The sequence below is a fragment of the Opisthocomus hoazin genome, chromosome Z (genome assembly GCF_030867145.1).
Source record: "Opisthocomus hoazin isolate bOpiHoa1 chromosome Z, bOpiHoa1.hap1, whole genome shotgun sequence".
NCBI lineage: Eukaryota > Metazoa > Chordata > Aves > Opisthocomiformes > Opisthocomidae > Opisthocomus > Opisthocomus hoazin.
The window spans coordinates 28,201,971-28,227,546 of record NC_134454.1 but is presented as its reverse complement, the minus strand read 5'-3'; the positions used below and the strand labels follow the sequence as shown (position 1 = coordinate 28,227,546).

Here is a 25,576-nt window from a genome sequence, read left to right as displayed (position 1 = left end):
GCTGCATCCAGAGCTCACGGCTGATGTGCCTGGTGCTGCCTGTGCCCACAGTCTGCAGGTTGGAGACATCGATCTCGATGAAGTTGCTGGGTGCCAGTTGTTGAAAACCAGGTCCAGTTCCATCATCACTGTGCTCTGCTAGGTTTTCATCGAAAAAGTCCATCCTTCTTTAATCTGGACAATTCTTACTATGGTACTACTGGTACAAAATATAACAATTATAACAGTGATAACAGACAGTGACAGGGTTATTTAACAACTAACTTTATACAATTTATTTATGGACTATTCTCGCCCAAAATCAAATCCCCATAAGGTACACATCGGACTTCCCCATCCTTCCGCATTACCCAACAGGTACACCCAGGTCCTTGAGCAAAAGCAATCCCGCGGACGGGCTTGCCTTTGCCCGAGGCAGGATTAACCCAAACTGTCTTCCCTAACATGTTCCGCATGTGCACTACGGGGACTTTATCTCCTTCTACGGGGCGCTGAGGTTTTGACTGGGCAGCACAAGCCCGGTTGGTGGACCCTCTGGTGTTAACCAGCCAGGTGGCCTTTGCTAAATGAGTCTCGCAGTTTTTGAAAGTCCCACCCCACATTGCCCTCAAAGTGCTTTTTAGCAGCCCATTGTACCGCTCGATCTTTCCCGAGGCTGGTGCATGGTAGGGGATGTGATACACCCACTCGATACCGTGTTCTTTGGCCCAGGTGTCTATGAGACTGTTGCGAAAATGAGTCCCGTTGTCCGACTCAATTCTTTCGGGAGTGCCATGTCGCCACAGGACTTGTTTTTCCAGGCCCAGGATGGTATTCCGGCCAGTGGCATGGGGCACAGGGTAGGTTTCCAGCCATCCGGTGGTGGCCTCCACCATTGTGAGCACATAGCGCTTGCCTTGGCGGGTTTGTGGCAGTGTGATGTAGTCAATCTGCCAAGCCTCCCCATATTTATATTTTAGCCATCGTCCTCCATACCACTGAGGCTTTACCCGCTTGGCTTGCTTGATTGCAGTGCATGCCTCACATTCATGGATAAGCTGTGCGATAGTGTCCATGGTCAAGTCCACCTCTCGGTCACGAGCCCATCGGTATGTCGCGTCTCTTCCTTGGTGGTCCGAGGTGTCATGGGCCCACCAAGCTATAAAGAGTTCACCCTTATGTTGCCAGTCCAGATCCACCTGAGCCACTTCAATCTTAGCAGCCTGATCTATCTGGTGGTTGTTTTGATGTTCTTCAGTGGCCCGACTCTTAGGGACGTGGGCGTCCACGTGATGGACTTTTACAACTAACTGCTCCAGACGGGCAGCAATATCTTGCCACAATGGGGCAGCCCACATAGGTTTGCCTCTGCGCTGCCAGTTGTTCTTCTTCCATTGCTGCAGCCACCCCCACAAGGCATTGGCCACCATCCAAGAGTCAGTGTAAAGATAGAGCACTGGCCACTTCTCTCGACTGGCAATGTCTAAAGCCAGCTGGATGGCTTTCACCTCTGCAAACTGGCTTGACTCACCTTCTCCCTCGGCAGTTTCCGCGACTTGTGGTGTAGGGCTCCATACAGCAGCCTTCCACCTCCGCTGCTTCCCCACAATGTGACAGGACCCATCTGTGAACAGGGCATACTGTTTCTCGTCTTCTGGCAGCTGGTTATACAGTGGGGCCTCTTCAGCACGTGTCACCTCCTCCTCTGGCGATGCTCCAAAATCTTTGCCTTCTGGCCAGTCCATGATTACCTCCAGAATTCCTGGGCGACTGGGGTTTCCCATTCGGGCGCGCTGGGTGATCAGCGCGACCCACTTACTCCATGTAGCATCGGTGGCATGATGCGTAGAGGGGACCCTCTCTTTGAACATCCAGCCCAGGACCGGCAATCATGGAGCTAGGAGGAGCTGTGCTTCAGTGCCGACCACTTCTGAAGCAGCTCGATCGCCTTCATATGCTGCCAGAATCTCTTTTTCAGTGGGAGTATAGCGGGCCTCGGATCCTTTGTATCCCCGGCTCCAGAACCCCAGGGTCGACCTCGAGTCTCCCCTGGTGCTTTCTGCCAGAGACTCCAGGTTGGGCCGTTCTCCCCGGCTGCGGTGTAGAGCACTTTTTTAACATCTTGCCCTGACTGGACTGGACCGAGGGCTACGGCATGAACTATCTCCCGTTTAATCTGTTCAAATGCCTGTCGTTGCTCAGGGCCCCATTCCAAATCATTCTTCTTCCGGATCACGTGGTACAGAGGACTTACAATCTGGCTGTAATTTGGGATGTGCATCCTCCAAAAACCCACAACACCTAAGAAGGCCTGTGCTTCCTTTTTGCTGGTTGGTGGAGACATGGCTGCTATTTTGTTGATGACATCCATTGGGATTTGATGGCGCCCATCCTGCCATTTTATCCCCAAAAACTGGATCTCTTGCGCAGGTCCCTTGACTTTACTTCGCTTAATGGCGAAACCGGCTTTCAGAAAGATCTGAACTATTTTCTCCCCTTTCTCAAAAACTTCCTCCATTGTGTCACCCCATACAATGATGTCATGATGCAGATGTTCTGGAGCTTCACCCTTTTCCAGTGCAGTCTGGATTAGTCCATGGCAAATGGTTGGACTGTGTTTCCACCCCTGGGGCAGTCGATTCCAGGTGTACTGGATGCCCCTCCAGGTGAAAGCAAACTGTGGCATGCACTCTGCTGCCAAAGGGATGGAGAAGAATGCATTAGCAATGTCAATTGTAGCGTACCGCTTGGCTGCCTTTGACTCCAGCTGATATTGAAGTTCTAGCGTGTCTGGCACGGCAGCACTCAGCGGTGGTGTGACTTCATGCAGGCCACGGTAGTCTATTGTCAGTCTTCGCTCTCCAGTAGATTTTCTCACTGGCCATATGGGACTATTAAAGGGTGAGCGAGTTTTGCTGATCACTCCTTGATTCTCCAGCTGGCGGATCAGCTGATGAATGGGGAGAAGGGAGTCTCGGTTGGTACGATACTGTCGCCGGTGCACCGTTGTGGTTGCGATGGGTACCTGTTGTTCTTCAACCCTCAGCAACCCCACAACGGAAGGATCCTCCGAGAGACCAGGCAAAATGGACAGCTGTTTAATTTCTTTCGTCTCCACAGCAGCTATGCCAAAAGCCCACCGATACCCCTTTGGGTCCTTGAAATACCCTCTCCTAAGACAGTCTATACCAAGGATGCACAGAGCCTCGGGGCCAGTTACGATGGGGTGCTTCTGCCAGTCCTGCCCAGTGAGGCTCACTTCAGCCTCCAGTACACTCAGCTCTTGGGACCCCCCTGTCACTCCCGAAATGCAAATGGACTCTGACCCTTTGAACTCTGATGGCATTAAAGTACACTGTGTCCACTAGAGCTTTATACCCTTGTGGATCTGATGTGCCAGGCCACCGAATCCACACCATCCAATAAACGCGGTTGTCCCTTTCCTCCACCTGGCTGGAGGCAGGGCCCCTCTAATCCTCGTCAGGGAATTTGCTGCTCACCTGCTGTAAGAATGACTTGGAGGTCCCCTCCAGAGGATCAGAATCAAGGTCAAACTGTCTACTTGGTCTGGAGAACTGGCTTCTGGAAACTGGAGGGGCATTTTTCCTAACAGAATCCCCTTTTCTGATTGTTTTACCTCGCAACTCACGCACTCGTGCCTCTAGACTTGACGTGGGTTTTCCATCCCACTTCCTCATGTCCTCTCCGTGGTCACACAGGTAAAACCACAGGGTGCCCCGTGGTGTATAGCCTCTGTATTCCATGTCCTGAGCAGAGAAACGCTTGCCCCTAACAGCTGAGACACTGGCCCGTACAGGTGGGGAGTAGGAAATACTCTGTTCGAGTCGCTGGACCTTCTGGGACAATTTATTTACAGCTGAGACAAGGGAGGAAGAGAGACTTTCCTCATATTGCCGGAGTCTGACAGCCACCTCATCCTCTGTTGGTGCCTCCTTACCCTTCCTGTTTACAACTGCCAGTGAGTTGGCATATGAGGAGGGTGCGCTCCGCACAAACTTCCTCCACATAGATGCTGTGCACTGGACTTCATCTGGGTCTGTGGGTAACTGGTCATCATGTGGTTCATTATAAACCAGCTCCCGCACAGCTAATTCCCTCAGGTACTGAATACCCCTTTCCATATTGGTCCACTTGCCAGGATAATATACAAAATCGTCACTGAAGGGGTACCTCTCCCTCACCCCTGAGAGAAGTCTCCTCAGAGGCTGAGGACTTGTTCCTTCTTCCCAATGGCCTTGTCAATGCCCCCATCCCTGGCCAGGGATCCCAGCTGTTTGGCTTCCTTGCCCTCTCATTGCAAGCTGCTGGCCCCGTTATCCCAGCACCGCAGCAGCCAGGTGACAATGTGCTCGCCTGGGTGGCGGCTGAAATCTTTCCGCATGTCTCGCAGCTCGCCCAGGGACAGGGACCGGGTGATGATCTCTGTGTCTGTCTCCCATGATGACCCTGGCTCATCGTCATCCCTCCCAGAGCGATCTGCTCTCTTTGCGTCTTTCTTTAGTTTTACGGGGGCGACCGCTACTGGCACAGGTTGGTCATTGGGCTCAGCCACGATGCCTGCAGCTGGAGCTGGGGCTGGAGCAGCTGCTGTGCCTGCTGGGGAAACCGAGGCAGACCCTGCAGCTGTGGCTGCAGCAGCCGTGGTGCCGGTCGGGGGGGCTGGGACTGCCTGCTGGGCTGGAGGGGCTGCAGGGCCAGCCGCAGTGCCTGCCGCTTCACTCCCCACCTTTTCCCCTTTAAGGCACTGAACAGTGTTGAACAGGGCTCGGTAGGCGTGGGCCAGACCCCAGCACGTTGCAGTGATTTGTGTCTCTCTGGAGTTCCCAGGGTGGCAGCACACTTTTTGCAGATATTTTACTAGACTGTCTGGATCCTGCACTTGTTCAGGGGTGAGTTTAAAAAACATCGGGTGTGTCCACTGCCCTAGGTAGTTTCCTATGCTGTCCCACACACCCAGCCACTCAGAGCTATCCAGCCCCGGGGCAGGTCTCTGCAGGATGTTCTTAACGACTTGTTTAACCCTAAACAAAACCTGCAACCCATTCAGGAGGCAGAACAATAGAAGAGTGCTGGCCTGAGCATCCAAGGGGTACTCGAAATTCTCAAAAGCCCTTAGGACCAGCCTGAGGGAGAGAGGGGGGGTGACAGAGTGGGGGAAGGTATCCCCTCCGGTTTTCCCCACAGATTGGATTTGATTACTAACAAATTCTAAGACATAGGATCTGAGGTACGGAAATGACCGCAGTGCTGCATGCAAATACAAGCCTAATTTCATGCACAGTGATGTTACCATATCATAAGTCGATATCATACAGTACAGCAAAATCATCATCCTGATCTTTTTTCCCGAGGTAACAAACAGCAAGGTGGCAAACACATATAGCAAGTAAGGATTTACGTAGCAGAGATATTTCATCAAAGCCAGAAACATTTTTACCGGCGACTTTAACTAACACAGTAAATGCGTATAATAAATTTTAACAAAATCTATAAAAGCTGCTTCAACACCCGCTGCTCAGCCCTGCCGTTATCCCTGCCCCACGTTGGGCGCCAATTTAAATGTTTTGGTTTCGGCTGCCGCCGGCAACAAAAGCGCCACGCGGCCGCCCCTCCCCCCCGCCGGCGTGCGGAGGAGAATGGAAATAAACAGGCAGAAACTGGTGGGTCAGGATAAGGGCAGTTTAACAGAACAGCAAACAGAGGGAAACAGGAACAACAACGGTACAAATAAGGAGAAAACACAACAACGAACCGCACGACCCAGAGAGCCGCTCTCCCGAACAGGACCGGCGCCGGGCCCCCCCCAAGCCGCGAGTGACTTCCCGCTGCGCCGCCCCCCCACCGGAACCCAGTGTGACGGCACATGGTATGGAATACCAGGCTCTGTTTGGCCAGGTGGGGTCAGCCCCCACCCCCCAGCTGTGCCCTTTCCTAGAGTCCGGTGAAAATTAACCCTGTCCTGGCCAAACCCAGGACAATTTGAAATGATGCATAGAAGAAAAGTGAACACCACACTTCCTTCTGTTTGAAACAAATAATTTGCTGCAGATTGATCGAAGATGTAGGCTGCACATTGTACACTTATGCATCCAATAAAGCGTTATTTTTTCCCTTTGTAAAATCATAAATAATGACGAGGCAGAAATGAATAGCTTCAGGAATTCACTGACATTAGCTGATACAGTAGGACTCATCCTGTAAACTGTTGAATGGTGAGATGCTCAACAACAGACAGGATTAAGCTCTCAGCTCTGACTGAGTCATGGAACTGTTGGAGCGGGTCCAAAGGAGGGCTACGAAAATGATCCGAGGGCTGGAGCACCTCTCCTATGAGGACGCGCTGAGAGAGTTGGGCTTGTTCAGCCTGGAGAAGAGAAGGCTGTGGGGAGACCTGATTGCAGCCTTTCAGTACTTACAGGGAGCCTATAGGAAAGATAGGGACAATCTTTTTAGTAGAGACAACAGTGACAGGACGAGGGGTAATGGTTTTAAACTAAAACAGGGTAGGTTTAGGCTGGATATAAGGAAGAAATTCTTTACCATGAGGGTGGTGAAACACTGGAACGGGTTGCCCAGAGAGGTAGTGGAGGCTCCATCCCTGGAAACATTCAAGACCAGGTTGGACAGGGCTCTGAGCAACCTGATCTAGTTAGTGGTGTCCCTGCTTGCTGTGGGGGGGTTGGACTAGATGACCTCTAGTCGTCCCTTCCGACCCAAAACTTTCTATGATTCTATGATTTTATGACTTCAATGTGTTTTGATGTCACAATATTCATCTGTGAATCATTATTACTAGCCTCCTAATATCTCCATAATTTCTGTGTCTGAGACATTCTTTGTATCTTTGCTTTTCCAGAATGCAAAATGACCTATTTCGTTAGGACTTTAAAAGTAGTTATTTTAGTTATATCCTGTCTTACTTTCCCTGAAAGTTTTTGGAACCATCTTTCTCCTAAATTACTGGATGATTCTACAAGGATCACAGGACGAGTATAGGATGAGTAAATCACCTGCAGAGGAAATAAGAAATCTGTATGTTCTATCCTTCATAGATGAAATCATGATGTTTAGTTATTAAATAGAATGAATGAGGGTAAATTATTAATAAATTATGCTTGCTGCTGTTGATAGTTTCCAGTATCTATATTTTACCTCACTTTGATATCTTCAAAGGACAAAAGAAACACTTCAGGAAAGTTGCACTTTGCTGTGAAAACTTGGTTTCTTCTAGAATGTTCTTTCACTTTGGGCCAAATCTTGTATCTTAACTTAAGCTAAGGAAATTGTTGTGGAACCTGTGCGAAGATGTTACTATCAGACAGGGCCAATAACAATATTTCTCTTCTGCTCCCCATGGGTGAGGCACAGCATTGCTTTTTCTTCGTCTGTTTTTATTTTTCATGTATATTTTTGTTCCACTGCACAAAGGCCAGAGTGTGGCCAGTATTTCTGGTGCCATACACATCCAGTGGGCACACCAGATCACACTGCATCAACACACACCTAGCAGGAGCAGGGATGAAGGGTTTGGTGTCAAACTGGAAGGTTTTGCTAAGTGACTCTCCACACCTCTGGCCAAATGCAGTTTATGTATGCTCGGTAATGAAATGGATGATGGAAATAGATTTGCTTGTTAAAACTGAAGAGGTGGCCAGGTTTTTCCCATTTTGAAAAGTGGGAGTAAAATTCATAGTGGTCTTGACAAATTGGAGAAGTGCGCAGAAGATCAATGGTGCAATTTAATGACGATGAATAGCAAGCCAAATCTTAGGAAGTCATAACCAATGTCACAGGTACAATATGGAGAACAATGGAGCAGAGAGTAGTTCTGCACTAAAGATTGCAGCACTACAACAAGTTTGGGAAGCCACACTTCAGGAACAGCTAGTCCAGGCAGAATAATCTGAGACTGAGAAAATGTACCCTTTGAGGAAATACTGAAAGAATGAAGATTACTTTTTTCCAAAAAAAGAAATGAAGAAGATATAAGTTAACATGTTTCAGCCAAAATAAACTGTCTTAAAAGAAGAAGAAAAAATCAGAATTTTGTGTCCTCTGAGGACAGGGCGGATGTACTTTTCTTTCCACCTTTAACAATATTTAAACACTGGAATGGACTACTTGTACAGTAGAATTCTTATCACTGGCTGTTTCTACAAACATATTAAATAATAATCTGGTGCAGAATGGTGCAGGATATGAGTATTGTATGAGGCAAAGGACAGGTGAATGAATTAGGCCTTAGTTCTGACAAATAACTGTTTGCACCAACTCCTAATGTGGCAGGAAGGGACCTGGGGGTTGTTGATTCCCACTTTCTGCTGAGAAGACCTCAGAGGCGATGGGAGGAGAGGGGCATAGTCTCTTCGTAGGTCAAGAGGTATATGTTTAGGTGCTGTCTCAAGATCCTTTCCAGTCCTGCCTCCTATAAAGTTTTGCCAAGTTCACTGACCGACAGCTAGCAGTTCTGGAATGTCAGGCTCTGCCATCAGACTTTTGACTTTTCAAAACTTTTGTCATGTCAAAAAAATTAAAAATAGTAAAGATGTTTTGGATTAATATTTGTGTATCAAAGACTGAGGTCTAGACTCATATCACTGATCTTGTTTGTTAATTTAGTACAAATTTAAATTCAGAAATTATAACTTCTAATTTCCTGTTAAGTGTAATTGATCTCACTCAGCTTTTAATTGGTCTTAATTTGTTAAAGAATTATAATAAAATGAATTTATTTTGTTCTTAGGGATGTTAATTAATACGAGATGTGAGATGTTTTAATAAGACAATGATTAAGAGTTTTCCATTGTTCCTAACAGAATATGTATATAACAACCAGGAGTCCAGCTGATGGTAAAAGCAAAAAGAATTTAATTGCCTTGGCAAATGTTATAAACAACTGTAGATTGTAACAGTACTGATGAACGAGAGTGCATTTTTTTTTAGGTTTGCTTGTGACTGTTACTGTGTTTCTCACAGGGGACTTGAACACATGTTAATTCCTTTTTTCAGTAAAATGAACACAACAGTTTGCAAACAGAAGTTTGGCTTAGAGAAGACATTACTTTCACAGTAGATCTTTTGCTTCTGTTTTTAAATGCCAGGGATTTAAAATGGGATATGTACAAAGTACTGAAGTGACTATCTGACATTTATATAGATTGCATTTATGGTACATCTATGAAAGGTGAGTTGTTTGTTTCTAATTTTTATCTGACAACCAATTATACTAGACACATCCATAATCATTGGTGTCAGCACCTTCTCAGTTGGATGTCTAAACCAACTGATTTTATTTTACCTGTCTAAAATCTTTTAGAACTTGAGGTGGAAAAATCTCAGTGCAGGATGAAACCATGGTGAACTGTTATTTCTCTTTTAAGAGTGGGACTTTACAGTGTCATCTCTGGATAATAATCTTACAAATGTAACATGTCTATGCAGGCACACACATACAGTTTTGTGCATATTTAATCCAATAATTTAGGACATCTTCCCCTAATAAGTGTGTGTACATTTGATCAACCATGTAAAATCAGTGAAATTTAGGAGATGCAGTTTCTAACGCCTCATCGATAGATCTACCTGTACTCATACAACACATACCAATACATATGAAAAGCTTCCTCATTACCTCAGAAAAAAAAAAGAATGGTATGAATATGAATGGTATTATTTTTTTACTGAAGATTTTCCATTTATTCTAAGAAAAATAAGTACAAGTGGGAACATTTGTCACTCTGAATACAGATGTTAAAAACACCAGATTTGAGACATGCATTATCAGACATATCAGCTGTCTGATATTCTTATTAATGTATCTTTTGTTTCAGTCAGACATAATGCCACAAAGATATTTAATAAATAATTCACATTTTGTCAGCTTGCTTAACGCTTCCCTTCAGCAATGCATATGCTGTAATCTCTTTCTTAACAGATGACATTATGAATTCAGGTATTTCCAGTATAAAAGTGTTCTACAGTTTAAAGGAAAGGTATAACGAATAACATCCTAAATCACAAGAGAAAAGTTAAATGCTTCTAGGTAAATCAATCAGCAAACCTATACTTTCTCTACGCCTCCCATTAAACATTTGCAAAGGAAGTTGTGAAAATTTTAATGTTTTGTATTCATTTAATAGTGTAATAAAAATAATCCTTCCATTGGGTATTTGAAACCCCAGTGATTAATTTCCAGAAAAAAAAAATGCATCCAAAATGGCTAGGTAATGAGGTACACTAAAAATGTGCTTTACAGAAAATTACAGAAAATAGTGCATACTTACCAAAATATGCACTGAGACACTGTTTTTTAATATGCATATAAACTGTAAGTTATAGACCTTCTCCTCTAGAGTTAAAGGAAGAAATAATTCCAATAAATAGAGAACTGTAAAGTTTTATATTCCATATTTAATAGCATTAAATCAGGTGCATTGCACTGATAGGTATGATATTACTGCACTGTGAATGTCACTGTGTTATATGACTCTTTTTTATTTACCTTGGCTTTTATCTTTGGGGTCCTATGCATATAGAACCCTATAAAGTAGGCAGCGTGCAATAATCTACAAGCTTCCAGCACTGGAGTTACTACAAACGTAGTCCTCTGTAAACGCAACTGAAATATCAATTTGCTCCTTGTTTTACCTTATCTTTCTTTTGTTTTTCGTCTTGGTATATGATCCAGTGCTCCCCATCATTACTGTAAGCAAGCTTGTAGGACCCCACAAACTGGACATGACCAAAATCTTTAGCTCCTTGGGTAATTATGCCAGTGATTTTTGTAGGGACAAGCAGGTCAACCTAAACAAAACAGAAATAAAAAAAAAACCACAGGAGAATGTGATTAGTACAGTTCTGTTTGCAGTCTGACTTTACACTATGCCAAGGCAAAACGGTGCAGCATGTCACACATTGTTCACATACATTTCTTGGATGCAGGTGGGAAAACTCAGGGTTGTTAAGAAGCCCCTTAGTGCATGGTGAGAGAGGACCCAGTCCAAGAGGTGGCTTTGCACAGCTTTGCAACCATGCCCACTGCATGCTGACACCATAGACAGTAACTTTCCATCTCCAAGTTCCAAGTCAACTTGCTCTTGTTTCCTGGTTGTTACTTACTGTTTATACCACCTAATGGCACAACAGGGCTGACCTCTGTATTGTTTCCCATTGCACTAGGTGCCATACACTGCCCCAACAAAACTGCAGTTTCCACTGCAAATAATTTCTAGCCAAAAACGTGTTCCCATGTGCTCCTAATAATCAGAATACCATATGCCAGAGGTTGATTCCCCAAGTGCCTTTCCATTTCCTTTGCAGTAACGAAGTCTGTGCCTTACTCTTTTAAAACATTTGCTATAACGCTTCTTTCCTGCTGAACTTTTGTTCTCTCTTTAAGTCTTTATTTCTTTCTGTACCTCTAAAAAGTCTGAATTTTTCATTCCATGATTTTTTTTGAGTTCTTCATTTTATAATCCTAGCACAAGACTTTTAAAAATGCAAGGCAGGAATCTTAAAGCCTAATATAATCTGAGCTTTCAAGTGGCTTTCATGTGGGTCAGCACATCTGTGATCAGTTCTTTTGAACCAGAACCCAACAGTAAATATAACCTATTCGGGCCAGATGCCTTGGATTAAAAATGATCAAGGAACAGAATACAATGACAGAAGTAAATTGACCCAATAATGTATTTTTAGAAGAAGAATGGAGGAGTTGAATTCCCCATCAAAACTGACATTTTCTTGAAATGTGAAGGTAAAACTGAGGCTTTGTTCTGTGTCCCCCAGCAATGCAGCAAGCCCGTAAAAAAAGAAAAAAAGGTAGATTTATTTCAAACAATAAATGCCTGTGAAACAGTCGGCATTTTTAATATTGTCCATTAAATCAGGCAAGAGAGACTAATAGTAAAAATATTAGAGTGAAATGAGAGGGGTGCTGAACACCATGAGAAGATGGGTGATATGTTTTTACAGCAAAAAATTAAAAAGAGTAAGTGAAGAAATAAAGACTCTCTGGCTGATCAAATGCTGAAAAGCTAGTCTTGTGATTTTGGGAAGCTGAGGCCCCCTGAGCAAACTAGATTTCAACTGGAGTGTGGGGCAAGACAGAAGAACAGATGTGATACAAAGCATACGACATTAATCATGAGAAGAGAAGGAAAAATAAACAAGCAAAAGAAGTCAGTTGGTCCAAGCTGATCCCTTTGAAAGATGGGAACTACAGTTTGGACTCTATAAAGAAGAAAACACAGAAAAGCGTAAGAGTACATTTATAAGAAAAGAAGAGGAAAAATGACTCTTTAGAGCAGTCAGACAAGGAATGCTAGGGACACGTGCCACAACATTTCAAAACAGGTAGCAAATAATGAGTAGCAAATCATTTTCAGAAAAGGAAGAACTTAAAAGCTTCAATACTGAGATACTATGACAGTAAGTAGAAAATGTCATCATCTGCAGATGGCCCAAGAGTTTTGGTTCTACCAGAATGAAGTAATGTATTGCCATCTGATAGCAGCAATGTTGCTGAAAGGAGCACCCCAGAATATGAGGGAAGTATCCTTGGGAGGCACAATTCTTTCTATTTTCTATTTGGTCAATGGAGAGAGAGAGTCACTCAATCAATAATCACTCAGAGCAGGAGTTTGCTTTGAATGCTGTCATGGACTGCTTGAAGGGACTTCTTTCTTCGCTAAGGAGTGCAGGGGATCTTGCTTCCATAGCGTAAGTGGGCCCCTGGGAAATGAACACTGCTAATTAGTATAGGTCTTTCGTGAATTAATAAACACCAGGTCTCCAGACCTTGCTTCCAAACATTTTGGAGTCTAAATGAATAGTCTGTTTTTCAAAAAGGCTCATGTGGTAAGGAATCACTATTTGGTCCGCACTGCCAGGCAGCATTTGAACTAAACATTTCAGTCAACTTTAGATTCTCTTTATAAACAATTTTAACATTATCATTTTCCATGTGTAACCTCTTTTGAGCAGAGAATCCTTCGTATACTAATAGATGAAGTCTTTCCTGTTAATTTGAAAAAATGCCTCCATAAAAAAGTTATTTATTTTTAAAATATTGAAAGTAATCTAAAAGGGTTTCACGAATATTTAACATGGCCATGAAAATCAGAGTATTTCTTATTGAAATTCAGAACAGTGAGAAAAAATTCTCATTAAGATTCAGGGATTTCAAAGGTAAAATCACAACAAATCTTTGTTATCACACAAATCCAGTGTTAATAAAAATGTCCTAGTAACGATTGTTTTGTGCTTACAGGACATATCCAGTGGCCTTGTACTCTTCTTTAGAAAAATGATGTGGGAAGCTGAAAGGTAATTCGGCATATGTTCTGTCTTTTTCTGAAAGACTTATACAGCAGGATGTAGAATATGTGTGTGTGTTTGTGTGTGCATATTATATTTAAAAAAAATAATAAAAAAAAAGAAGTAATGAATAGACAGTCTCTGTCCTAGTTCTAGACAATACAGTCAATACATATTGCTGGAGATGGAGGAAAAGAATGAAAAGATGTAGCATCATGTACCTTGTCGTACTTTAGCATCTTATTTACTTATATATTCATAAGCTGATGAGAAGCCTCAAGGCAATAAAGATTGCTATTAGCCTAGCATTAAAGAAACATAGCTTTTACTGTTGCTTTATTACCTTCTGCAAAGTGTGAACAACCTTGCTTTTCATTCTTCCTATTTAAAGTGCTTTAGAGCAGAAAGGTGAGAAGAATTTACCCCAATTTCTCAGCAAAACTTCTGCATTAGAATGGCTTAAAAGCAAGTCATGACTTCCCATAAAGATGCAGAACACATTTATTAAGTTAGTGCAGATTGCAAGTAACAGGCAATCAAACAAATTACCAGGGAGAGAAGCTGAATTAACACACAACCACTATGTACTCTTCAAAGCTGAATGTGATTAACAGGATCAGAATGTGACTTTGGTTTTTTCAATGCAGCAGAATTTAGAACGAGGTAGAGGCAATTAGTCTGCGACTGATAGGATCATTAGCTGGTTACAAGAAGAACCATGGTTTACAGTTTAATGTACATTTCTACAAGCAGCTGATCAAAAAGCAGTTTAACATCTTGTGTCTGAAACAACTCTCTTGGGCTATAGCTATCCCTTTGTACATATCTGTTTCCCGCCTTTCTTTAGATGTTAAAGATGATTCAGTGTGATTTGGAGGAGAATTAATTTAAGAAAAGCCAGAGATAAATCCACCTGAATAGAAAACATTTTTAATGAAGCACTGCACTGATGTGCAGCATGAACTGTGTGTCAGTGTGCAGTTAAATGTGGAGTGACTAGTATTTGTACTGTAAGCAGGTCTTCTTGATCAAGAGAAAACAGTCACATGCATGCTCTGTCCTTGCTCTGAGTAATCCGAAGCTCATAAATCTCACCACTCAGCATCCGACTATGCAGATATGCCCAGTCTTCATATAGCCAGCTTTGCACCTGAACTCCTTGAGAACTGCAACTTGTTGATGCAGAGGCTTTCTGCCCGGCAACATTTACTTCTCCAAAGAGCAGGAACGTAAGGTTGAGACGCTTCTTGACACTTGAGACAGCCGCCCATAAACCAGTTTGGATCCGCAAGAAGAACAACTGCATTTGCATGCACTGTGCTTGAGCACAGCTATACGGCTTCCAGACTCAAGATAGTCCTCATGGTGATGCACTGCATACCACAACCTGCTGACCTGTTTCCATTATGTCAGGACGCTCAGTACAAGTGCAGTAGATGTGCCATGAAATATCAGCCATAACCTTGTGAACATGCCCTCCCCACTCTCAACACACCTTTTCCCTCTTCTGCATACTTGGTGGAAACAAACTAAATTCCAGGAATTTGCCGGGACTATTAAGCAGGCAGGACAGCACATGAATGACAAGCCATGTGTTGCCAGGCCTCAGGAGGGGAAGTGGGTAGCTTTCATGAGATCACCTGTGGAAGCTGAGTGACTGCACAGCTCAAGTAGTCTCTCCTGGAACAGAAACATACACTACGACTCTGGCTTAAGAAGATGGCCTTCAAGGCCACTGTTGTAAGGCACAACAAAAAATGTTTTTACAAATACATCAACAACAAATAGAGGGCCAAGGAGGGTCTCCATTCCTTATTGGATGCAAGGGGGAATATTGCCAACAAGGATGAGGAAAAGGCTGAGGTACTTAATGCCTTCTTTGCCTCAGTCTTTAATAGTCAAAGTGGTTATTCCCAGGGTAGTCAGACCCCAGTGCTGGAAGATACGGAAGGAGAGTGGAACAAACCTCCCTTAATCCAGGAGGAAGCAGTTAACGACCTGCTATGCCACCCGGACACTCACAAGTCTATGGGGCCGGATGGGATCCAGCCAAGAGTGCTGAGGGAACTGGCAGAGGAGCTGCCCAAGCCACTCTCCATCATCTGTCAGCAGTCCTGGCTAACAGGGGAGGTCCCAGGTGACTGAAGGATCATCAATGTAACACCCATCTACAAGAAGGGCCAGAAGGAGGATCCTGCGAACTACAAGCCTGTCAGCCTGACCTCGGTGATGGGGAAGATTGTGGAACGATTTCTCCTGAGTGCGCTCACCAGGCACGTGAAGGACAATGAGGGGATCAGGCCTAGCCAGCATGGGTTCATGAAAGGCAGGTCCTGCTTGACCAACCTGATCTCCTTCTGTGACCAAGTGACCCGCCTAGTGGATGAGGGAAAGGCTGTGGATGTCATCTACCTAGACTTTAGTAAGGCCTTTGACACTGTTCCCCACAGCATCCTGCTGGAGAAACTGGCTGCCCATGGTTTGGATGGGTGTAGTCTTTGCTGGATGAAGAACTGGCTGAATGGCTGAGTGCAGAGAGTGGTAGTGAAGAGAGTTAAATCCAGCTGGCAGCAAGTTGCAAGTGGTGTTCCCCAGGGCTTAGTTTTTGGTCTGGCCTTGTTTAACATCTTTATCAATGATCGGGATGAGGGGATTCAGTGCTCCCTCAGTAAGTTTGCAGATGACACCAAGGTGGGCAGGAGTGTTGATCTGCTCGAGGGTAGGAAGGCTCTGCAGAAGGATCTGGACAGGCTGGATCAATGGGCAGAGGCCAACTGTATGAGGTTCAACAAGGCCAAATGCCGTGTCCTGCACTTTGGTCACAACAACCCCATGAAACACTACAGGCTTGGGAAGGAGTGGCTGGAAAGCTGCCCGGTGGAAAAGGACCTTGGGGTGTTGGTCAACAGCCGGCTGAACCTGAGCCTGCAGTGTGCCCAGGTGGCCAAGAAGGCCAATGGCATCCTGGCTTGTATCAGGAATAGCGTGGCCAGCAGGAGTAGGGAGGTGATTGTGCCCCTGTACTCGGCACTGGTGAGGCCGCACCTGGAGTACTGTGTTCAGGTTTGGGTCCCTCGCTACAAGAAGGTCATTGAGTTGCTGGAGCATGTCCAGAGAAGGGCAACAAGGCTGGTGAGGGGTCTAGAGAACAAGTCTTATGAGGAGCGGCTGAGAGAGCGGGGGCTATTTAGTCTGGAGAAGAGGAGGCTGATGCGAGACCTTATTGCTCTCTCTGACTACCTGAAAGGAGCTTCTAGTGAGGTGGGTGTTGGTCTCTTCTCCCAAGTAACCAGCAATAGGAAGAGAGGCAATGGCCTCGTGTTGCATCAGGGGAGGTTTAGATTAGCTATTAGGAAAAAAATTCTTTACTGAAAGAGTGGTCAGGCATTGGACCAGGCTGCCCAGGGTGGTGGTTGATTCCCCATCCCTGGAGGTGTTTAAGAAACGTGTAGATGTGGCACTTCAGGACACGGTTTAAGTAGGCATGGTGTTGTTAGGCAGATGGTTGGACTTGATAATCTTGGATGTCTTCTCCAACCTATGATTCTATAATTCTAAGATAGTCTCCAGCACCTCAGGAACTAACAGAGGACATAGATGGTCCTACATTATAACCAGCTCTGGGTGGCCTTGCTTGATTGGGGGATCTAGACGAAGATGACTTTCAGAGGTCCCTTCCAACGTCAACCATTCTGTGATTCTCCAATGATCAGCAAAACCCAGCCACACTGCCCAAAGCATTGGTGACTGGGAAACCAATAAGCACAGGTAGGCTGCATTTACACTGACAAGCAGCACAGAGCAATGGGCACAGGTATGTAAAGCAAAGCAGCTGATATGGAGACCAGGATGTCTACACAGTGTGTACTGCAGGGTTTTTACTTCCAGGTAGTCTAGACCAACTTTTGAAGCATGTCTTTTGGGTTAATTTAGTCTGAAAGGAATCCATTTCATGCTCTGTGAGGATACCCCATCATGTGAACCAAAGCATGAAAGTGAAGACAGTCTTTAAAAATAACACACTCCTTATCTACATTGTAATGTTAAAGGAGAAGAAAGAACCGCCAGAATCCAGGGGGCACTGGGTCCTGTTTCACAATGAAGATAATGGTAAGATGGTTCACTTGTCCTTCAGCTGTGCATCTCTTCATCTGAGGACATACAATCTTGGTTTCAATGTAAAGATGCAAAGCAGAGACATGTGCTGGAAGATTTCAGGAATGCTGGGGGTTAAGGTTAGTTCAATAATGCTTTTTAATAATTATTTAAAATGTTCTTTTTAGTCTCCTTTTGCAGATATTATGGTTCCATTCCCAGTATAGCTAATCCTATACCCACCATTATTTTTGTGATTTTAGAGATGTCATTTTTCTATCAGGATTTCTTTTATTTTTTTACCATTGTGGTTGTAGACATTTTTTTTTATCACTTACTTCCAGATAATGCTGATGAATTTTTGGGTAGTCCTATTCTATTTGGCAAAGAGTCCCTTGGACTAAAAGTATCAGGAATCAAAAAGAAATAAACCTGTATCCAACGCACATCATAATAAGAAGTAACAGTAGTACTTACCCTCAAAAGAGTGCAAAAAAAAGGCCTGCATGGCCTCTAGCTTCTACTTCATCAGGATGCCAATCTGCCTATCACATATCCTGGCCTTGCAAGGAGGTCTCAGGTATTTTGCGATGCTTATGGTAGTGGTAGAGACTCATGGTTGGGCACCTGAATCCCACCAAGACAGTCTAATGCACTTATGCTGTCTTGTGCAGGTTATTTACTCTTCATTCAAGACTTTGAGGTTTGCATGATTTTTTTCCAAGGGAAACTGGCACACCCAAATAGCTGCTGTCTGCACAAAAAGCCTAAGAAAAGGAGGGACAGGCTTGCAGTGTCTACAGCATAAAGACAGAACTGCAGATCTCCTTATCTTACTGCATCAGATGTAGGCACTTAGCATTCTCCTCCATGCCCAAACACTATAGATAAAAGGAAAATTTGTGATGGTATAGTACACTTACTGCAGATGCGCAACATCTATATGTTCCCAACAACATTTCAGGAGCATTTATTGTTTGTAAACTATGAAGCCTAGCATTTCAGGCTGTTTTCCAAAGGCCCATAGTAAAAAAAACCCAAACTATAATCCATCATGCCTAATTGCATCTAAAAACTTTGAAGGAAAAAACCCAAACAAGTAATTACACACTCTTGGTAGAGAAATCTAATTTCCGTAGCAGCTTCGTAAGTAGCAAAGTTGTTTTAGTATAGTGACTTAAAGATACACTGTTAGGATAAATTAATGGTGAAAATATTACAGTAAGAAAATAAGTTATGAGACAAAAGGAAATGCTCTAGAAGCAGCCATAATTATTTTATAGGAAGAAGCACTTCAGAGCATTTTGTTGAATATTCCACTATTAAGGATTTATATGCTTTCTAAGTAAAATAAAATAAAGTGTATTTACATTTAATTGGGTCTGTATTAGCTAGCATATGTTTAAAATTAAAATTCTGCTCATGAACCCAGGTAGAGATGGGTTGTTTTCAGATGAAATAAGATTGGAGTGTCATTATTTTGCTTCTTTAAAAATGTGATGTTTGTTTTGCTAGCTTCTTTTTCAATTTAAGCTTAGACCTTCCACATTATTTTAACATTGTGCCACTATAATTTTAGTATCTGTAGTCCTCTAGGCTAAGCTAATAAATGCAATTCTATTTTCTTATTTACTCTGATTTGCCTTTCCTTAAAGAGCATATTCCCTTTGAATCACTTTGTGACTGCAGCAACTATACATAAGAAGCAAATTAGAAAGAATACCATGTACCGTCAGCTGTCCCCAGTACAATTTAAAAGTGAGAAACTGGGAGGTGAGACCTGTCTCTTGAAATCTCCGTGGACTCTCAAAAATACATCTCAGGCCATTATTCTGAAATTTTTGAAGTGAAACACACACACAAGCTCACAGTTCACTTTATTTTCATGAGTAACTTCTTACGGAGCAGCTACTTCTTAAATAGTACAGACTATGTGAATCCTTCATTATTGTGTTTATGTGCTTAGTAATAATGGTTATTTACATGTTATGGGAAAAAGAGAAAAAAACACCTGAATTACTATAGAATTTTTTTCTATCTATCTATCTGTCTGTCTGTCTATCTATCTATCTATCTATCTATCTATCTATCTGTCTATCTATCTGTCTATCTAATCTATCTATCTATATCTGACTTATCTGAACTATATATCTGTAATTCAGATAAATCAGATTTATATGATCAACTGAATAGCCATTTTAAAAGCAGCATCTATTTCTTACAGATAAACTTTTTATAACCACACTTTACTAAACCATGACTAATCTAATTTTATTGTTATCTCAAACCTAACATGTTAAAAAAAAAAAAAAGGCAGCAAATTTTAGCCTTAGGACCTGGATTTTCAAAAGCACCAAAGTGACTTGGTACCCATTTCCTATGGAAACTCAAGGCAGTTGTTGTTCTGTAGTCGTAGTACCAACACACTAGTAAATCCTGCCTGCAGCTTACACAAGATAATACTGGTTTCATACTGATCCTCAAACTGGAATTAGTTCTGTGAATTTTGGTAACTCCCACAACTGAACGGGGAGTTTTCATGTTCTCATGGCAAATGGCAGTACCCTCTATGTCCAGATCTGAACATAGTCTGAAGTAAAAGAAAGTTTAGTGTTTCAAAATTATAAGATCAGTGATGATAAAATCTATAACTTTTTTTCATAACATTGAATATTTCACATCTGTGTGCAGGAGTATTTTTACTGTAAATGTGATTAGAGGAATTTAATAGAGATGACATAGTTGATTGCACTGGTCACCAACAGTCAATAAACCATTAAAAAAACCCAGCAATAGTCTTTCTGTTTGCTATGGAATATTCAAAGCTTATCAGTCTTTGATGATTCTAAGAGATTTAAAAATTCTCCATTAAATTACCCGTGATTAAGCAGTCTTAGACATCTGGTGGAGTTAGAAGAAGCATTTGAGCTGCATTAGTACACTTGAAGAGCTGACAAAATCTGTAATACCATTCTGTGTTAGATCAATCAACTGGAGCTCTTGTGGGAAGGACAAGGACAAAACAGTACTTTGCCATTAAAGAAAAAAAAGAGCGGGAGGAATAAAAGAATATGATTGTGAGTAGTTCACAATACAACACACTGATGGCGTGTTATGCTACCTCTCTGTCAAGGTCTTCAGCTGAACACTACTGCAAACAGTGACTGTGCAGTACAATTTGCTGATCCTGGCACCTACTTATGGCTAGAAATAGATACGGAAATGGGAAGAAGATTTCATTTACATTCAGTTCTTTACATAATAATACATGCCTTTAAAAGCAAAAATTGCATAAAACTGGATGATAATAAGAAGTAGCTTTCAGGAGTGTAATTTCTGGAAGATATAATTTAAAGCAATTATTGCTGTACTAATAATAATGATGCTGATAACTTTTCATCAAAACCTTTTGACTGTGACTAAAGGTGAAAATAAAAGACAGAAAAGAACAATTATCGGAGAAAAAAAAAATTCTGAGAAATATCGACCATTTCCATTTCTTCTTGCTTTTCCTCTCTTTTATGAGTAAGGAATAGATCATCCTGAGATGCTAGATGGTCATGCTCCACTCTATTTAAATTGTGAGGAGAGCAAGAAAGGAGTTCTGTTACCTCTTATTATTCTACTAAAATATATCTCAAGTTGATGAGTAAATTTGACAGATTTCCTGCATGCCAGTGCTGTGGGCTCTGTCCCAGTGTGGGCTCCACTGCAGGGAATCTCAGGTGCTGGAGTGGGTAAAACAGCAGCAAAATACTGGCAAACACAGTCGGGAGTAAACTTGGAATATAAGCAGGTGAAGTGTGGTCTATTTAACTGTAAATTTCAGAATGACACTTGATAACCAGAAATGTGAAGAGTGAGGAAGTTAAAATTTTATACCAGCACTTTGAAATAATGTCAGCTTTTGAAATGCAGTTAGGAGGATTCTAGGTATCTCAGATTTCATTTGTCTTAGGTTTTTGGTGCATTATGGTTTTTAAACTGAAATCAAAGGCTAGTGATGCAATGCCTGGGAGCAAAATCCTTCCCTACAAGTGAATTACTGCAACTTCTGCTTGGTTTTCAGTAGGGAAGATGACACGACACCTTTTATTGGAGGACTGATAAATACCTTTGTAAAAATGTTGGGATCATAAATGGCCTCACCTATGCATGACGAGTTCACTTTGTTTTTAAAATGAAAAATAACTGTGGTAGTATGGAAGTTCATTATTCACTGGTTGGTTTTTCTCAGGTGATTAATGATATTGCAAATATTTTCTGCAGTACATAAAAATGTCCCAATAATCTATGAATATCTGGGTTATAGATCAACAAGTGAAAATAAGCTTGCACACAAGATACTGCAAAGTGACTAATAATTAATATAACTACTGAACTGTTGAAATACTAACAAAAACCTGACTGTGTGTAAAGTTCCTCCTTGTATTTAAAAACTCTGAGTACATGACTCTTATTTTCATAGGAAATGCAGCCAAGACAGCATCATTTAGCCGTTCTTTTTGAGAATGACTTTTCCCATCTGTCAGCCAGGATTATTATGCATACCCTGTTTCAAACAGCTATGCTGCTGTAGCTGTAAACTAAAAATGTCAGAACTGTGCTACCAGAATTTGCCAGCAACAGTAAGGTTCTTTGTTTTTTGTCCTTTTTTTTTGAGTGTGTGTGTTCCCCCCTGAAATGACAGAACAGGTTTTTGTTTCCAGCAATACACTGGTGGTGACCAGCAGAAATAAACAAAATTGGTGCACAGTGATGTAGGAGTTGGCATTGGCTTTTTTAGCTAGAGAAGTGTTTTTACAGGTTTACAGAAGAAATCAAGTTTCTTTTTCCTTTTAGACTAAAAGGCTTGTCACTTCTAAGGCAACAATCTTGTAATGTATTGGCTTGAATACAATTAAAAGGTCTATTAATCTTCATTCTCCAAGACATAAGAAAGATTATCAGTTACTAGTCAAAAGGACACCCTGGAGCCCCTTTTACAGAGCTTTGTAAATAGACCTCTGGCCAAAATAAGACTAGGCTACTGGCAGGACATATCCAACCCGGGGACTCAGTTCGGCCTTTGATCTGACAGAGGCATATTTTCTTGGCTTTCGAAACACCCTGTAACGCTTATCGGCTCCCTGCAACTACTGCGGAGTGTGCGGAAAGCACAAGGCATGACTGATTTCAGGGATTAACACTTAGCTAAAATTGTTGACCAAGCCTGTAGTTATACAGAAAAGCATTTTCCTGGTCTCCCAAAGTTTTAATAAATAAGCAAATCACTTTGTACTGCCAGATACCGAAAAAAACCACCCTGAGAGATACACGGTGAAAAAGTATGCTTTTGAAATAGATGATCGATATCTTGGCCATTAGGCTTGCCTGGCCCAGGTTTAGTTTCTAATCCGGGTAAGGAAAAGAAGGATCATGGAAATGCACTTCTACATTCCAGATAAAAGTTACAATTGATTAACTTTTACCGGTTTTACCATATATCCCCTTCTAGAGCTTTCACGATGAAAATCCCACAAAAACTGATTGACTGGGAAATATCATGGGAATTTTCAACAAAGAACTTGGATTAAATGAACTTCAAACAGTTTAAACCGAGATTTTAAACTGGAACCCACAGATGCAGTAGCAGTTAATTCAAACTGCACTATATTAAATTAAATATTAAGTGAAACTGATCTGGAACCAGAGTTTTAGTATTTGGCGGTGATAAAAAATTGATTTGTCTGTGAAATTTGAATGATAGTTTTCATAAAATTATAAGTGTGACCATTTTAATAGTGGTATGAACTTCTATTGAAGAAGTTCACAATTATCTATAAAGTTGTTTCATTTTCATAAGAGCAGGTATAAAAGTAAAAATGCAAACTCTGAAATATTTTAAATTTAATTTAATAGCAAAGAATAAAATGCTGCTTTTTCACTTAGAATGTTTTACGTATATTTTCATAAAAATGGAAAGAGCTTTGCAATTTTTGAAAGATTTTTTCATTTTTTTTTAAAAACCTGACAGCTATTCCATCCTTTGTACTGTCAAATAATTAATCAAAGGGATACTGATGTATTTGTGCATAGCCAACAGTGTAAATCAATGCAGACAAATAATTCCTAAGGTTACCCATACTCTTCTCAGTTTGAAAAAGAAAATGACACAGAAGACTGAGGTCTGTGGACATGGAGCTTGGTGGCTGAAATTACGCCTGTTTTGGAATTGTCTCTCCTTATGCCTCAGTAGACCATATTCTTTAGGAAAATGACTGACTGTCTGTAACTGGCCCCTACAACTCAAGTTAGCCCTGAACAATATTATTATTCTATTATTTTTCTTCAGACTTATAAAATTAAAACACTCCTACCTTTGCACCCTAAGCCATATGAGAACATATCCAGCTCAGCTTCAATTCCAACACTACAACAGGGTCTAAAAAAAAATTTTATAAGGTTAAGGAAAGTACTGCTAGATGACTGAGGCTGGAAACAATTTCAAAACTGATGGCTCCCCACAAAGAACACTGGACAAAACAATTCCAGAGTTATAGAAAGGGATCTGTAGCTAGAGGCCTTCCTGTGATACGCATAGAGGCCACCAATAGTCAGGTAGTAACCAGGACCTACACCTTCAAGGTTCAAACTAGACAAAATGGACCTCCTGGCAAGGGTGCATACAGATCTTCTGAGCGAGCTTGGTCTTTTTTACCCAGTCACCTTCAGCTGATTCTTCATTATGCTCTACAGTACTTCCACTGAAGAAAATAACAAAGAAACCACAAGCACGTTTTTTATAGCTTCAACACAATCTAGAATAGGTTCCTAAACTTAAAGCCTCTCTAAGCGATCCTGAACTAACAACAATGAACTCCATGATCACAGAATCACAGAATCACAGAATGGTAGGGGTTGGAAGGGACCTCTGTGGGTCATCTAGTCCAACCCCCCTGCCAAAGCAGGGTCACCTACAGCAGGCTGCAGAGGACCGCTTCCAGGTGGGTCTTGAATATCTCCAGAGAAGGAGACTTCACAACCTCCCCGGGCAGCCTGTTCCAGTGCTCCGTCACCCTCAGAAGGAAGAAGTTCTTCCTCATGTTCCGAAGGAACTTCCTGTGCTTCAGTTTGTGCCCATTGCCTCTTGTCCTGTCACTGGGCACCACTGAAAAGAGTCTGGCCCCATCCTCCTGACACCCACCCTTCAGATATTTATCAGCATATATTAGGTCCCCTCGCAGCCTTCTCTTCTTCAGACTGAAAGGCCATTTGTTCAAGGCCATTATGAGGAGTCTTCATATCTTTGAGATGACACTCGAAAGTCATGTTGTAGATATGTTAAAGGTATTCAATAATATTACCCCTATCTTCAGTATAAATAGCCATATAGATGTTCCAAACATCATGCTTGTTGCTTTCTATGCTTAACATACTAAAAGTTAGACAATAAATGTTATGTCTTGTTCACACTGAGCAAGTTAGTAAAAACATTTGAGTCATTTTCCAATATATGAAGAGAAATCAAGTGCCAAAACTCCCTAGAAGTACTTCAGTACTTCAGTACTCCCTTCAGTACTTCAGAAGGCTACAACTAATTGCAACTAACATTTTTGAAAAAGAAGAAAATAAACATTGTTCAACCAAAGGCAGTAGAAGAGAAAAATATAGCTATGGCTGGAAAAGCAAACACAATCCTCTCAAAAACATAACTATTTTGTATAATAAAAAAGGCTGGATCCCAAAGAAAGTAATATCTGAAATTTGCAAAACTCTATATTTGAATATAGCCACACAACCCCTGCTGACATCTGTTGCAGCTAAGAAAGAGCTGCAAACTACCACAGGGGGTGAAGACTGGTCTGCCATAAACCAGCAGAAAGACAGGAGATGATCAATTATTAATGAGGTCAGAATCTTAACTTAAAAGTTTTGAGCACCAACACACACAGAAGTCTGTGAAATCACAGCATTAAGAAATCTGAAAAGAACACATTTTCAGCTCTGGGTGATGTGTTTTCCTTGTAGATCCATCAGATATCTCCTGCTTTTTTTTTGTTTTTCCCTTGTGTTCTCAGTATTCCTTTCTCAAAGATCAATCTTTTAAAAGGCTTCTGTAGCCCTTGCTCTTTCAGATGCCTATAAGCCTAATTTATTAAAACCCAGTGTTTACTGTCAAAGA

At 42.0% G+C, this 25,576-nt stretch overlaps 1 protein-coding gene across 2 annotated transcripts in view; it reads right to left on the bottom strand.

Annotated features, from left to right (window-relative positions):
* Positions 1-25,576, bottom strand: part of EDIL3 (EGF like repeats and discoidin domains 3) — a 290,980-nt gene that overhangs the window by 11,091 nt on the left and 254,313 nt on the right. For both annotated transcript variants that reach the window (XM_075410892.1, XM_075410893.1), the window contains one exon: positions 10,648-10,803. In XM_075410892.1, the coding sequence (XP_075267007.1) occupies positions 10,648-10,803 (156 nt within the window). The remainder of the gene's footprint in view (positions 1-10,647; positions 10,804-25,576) is intronic.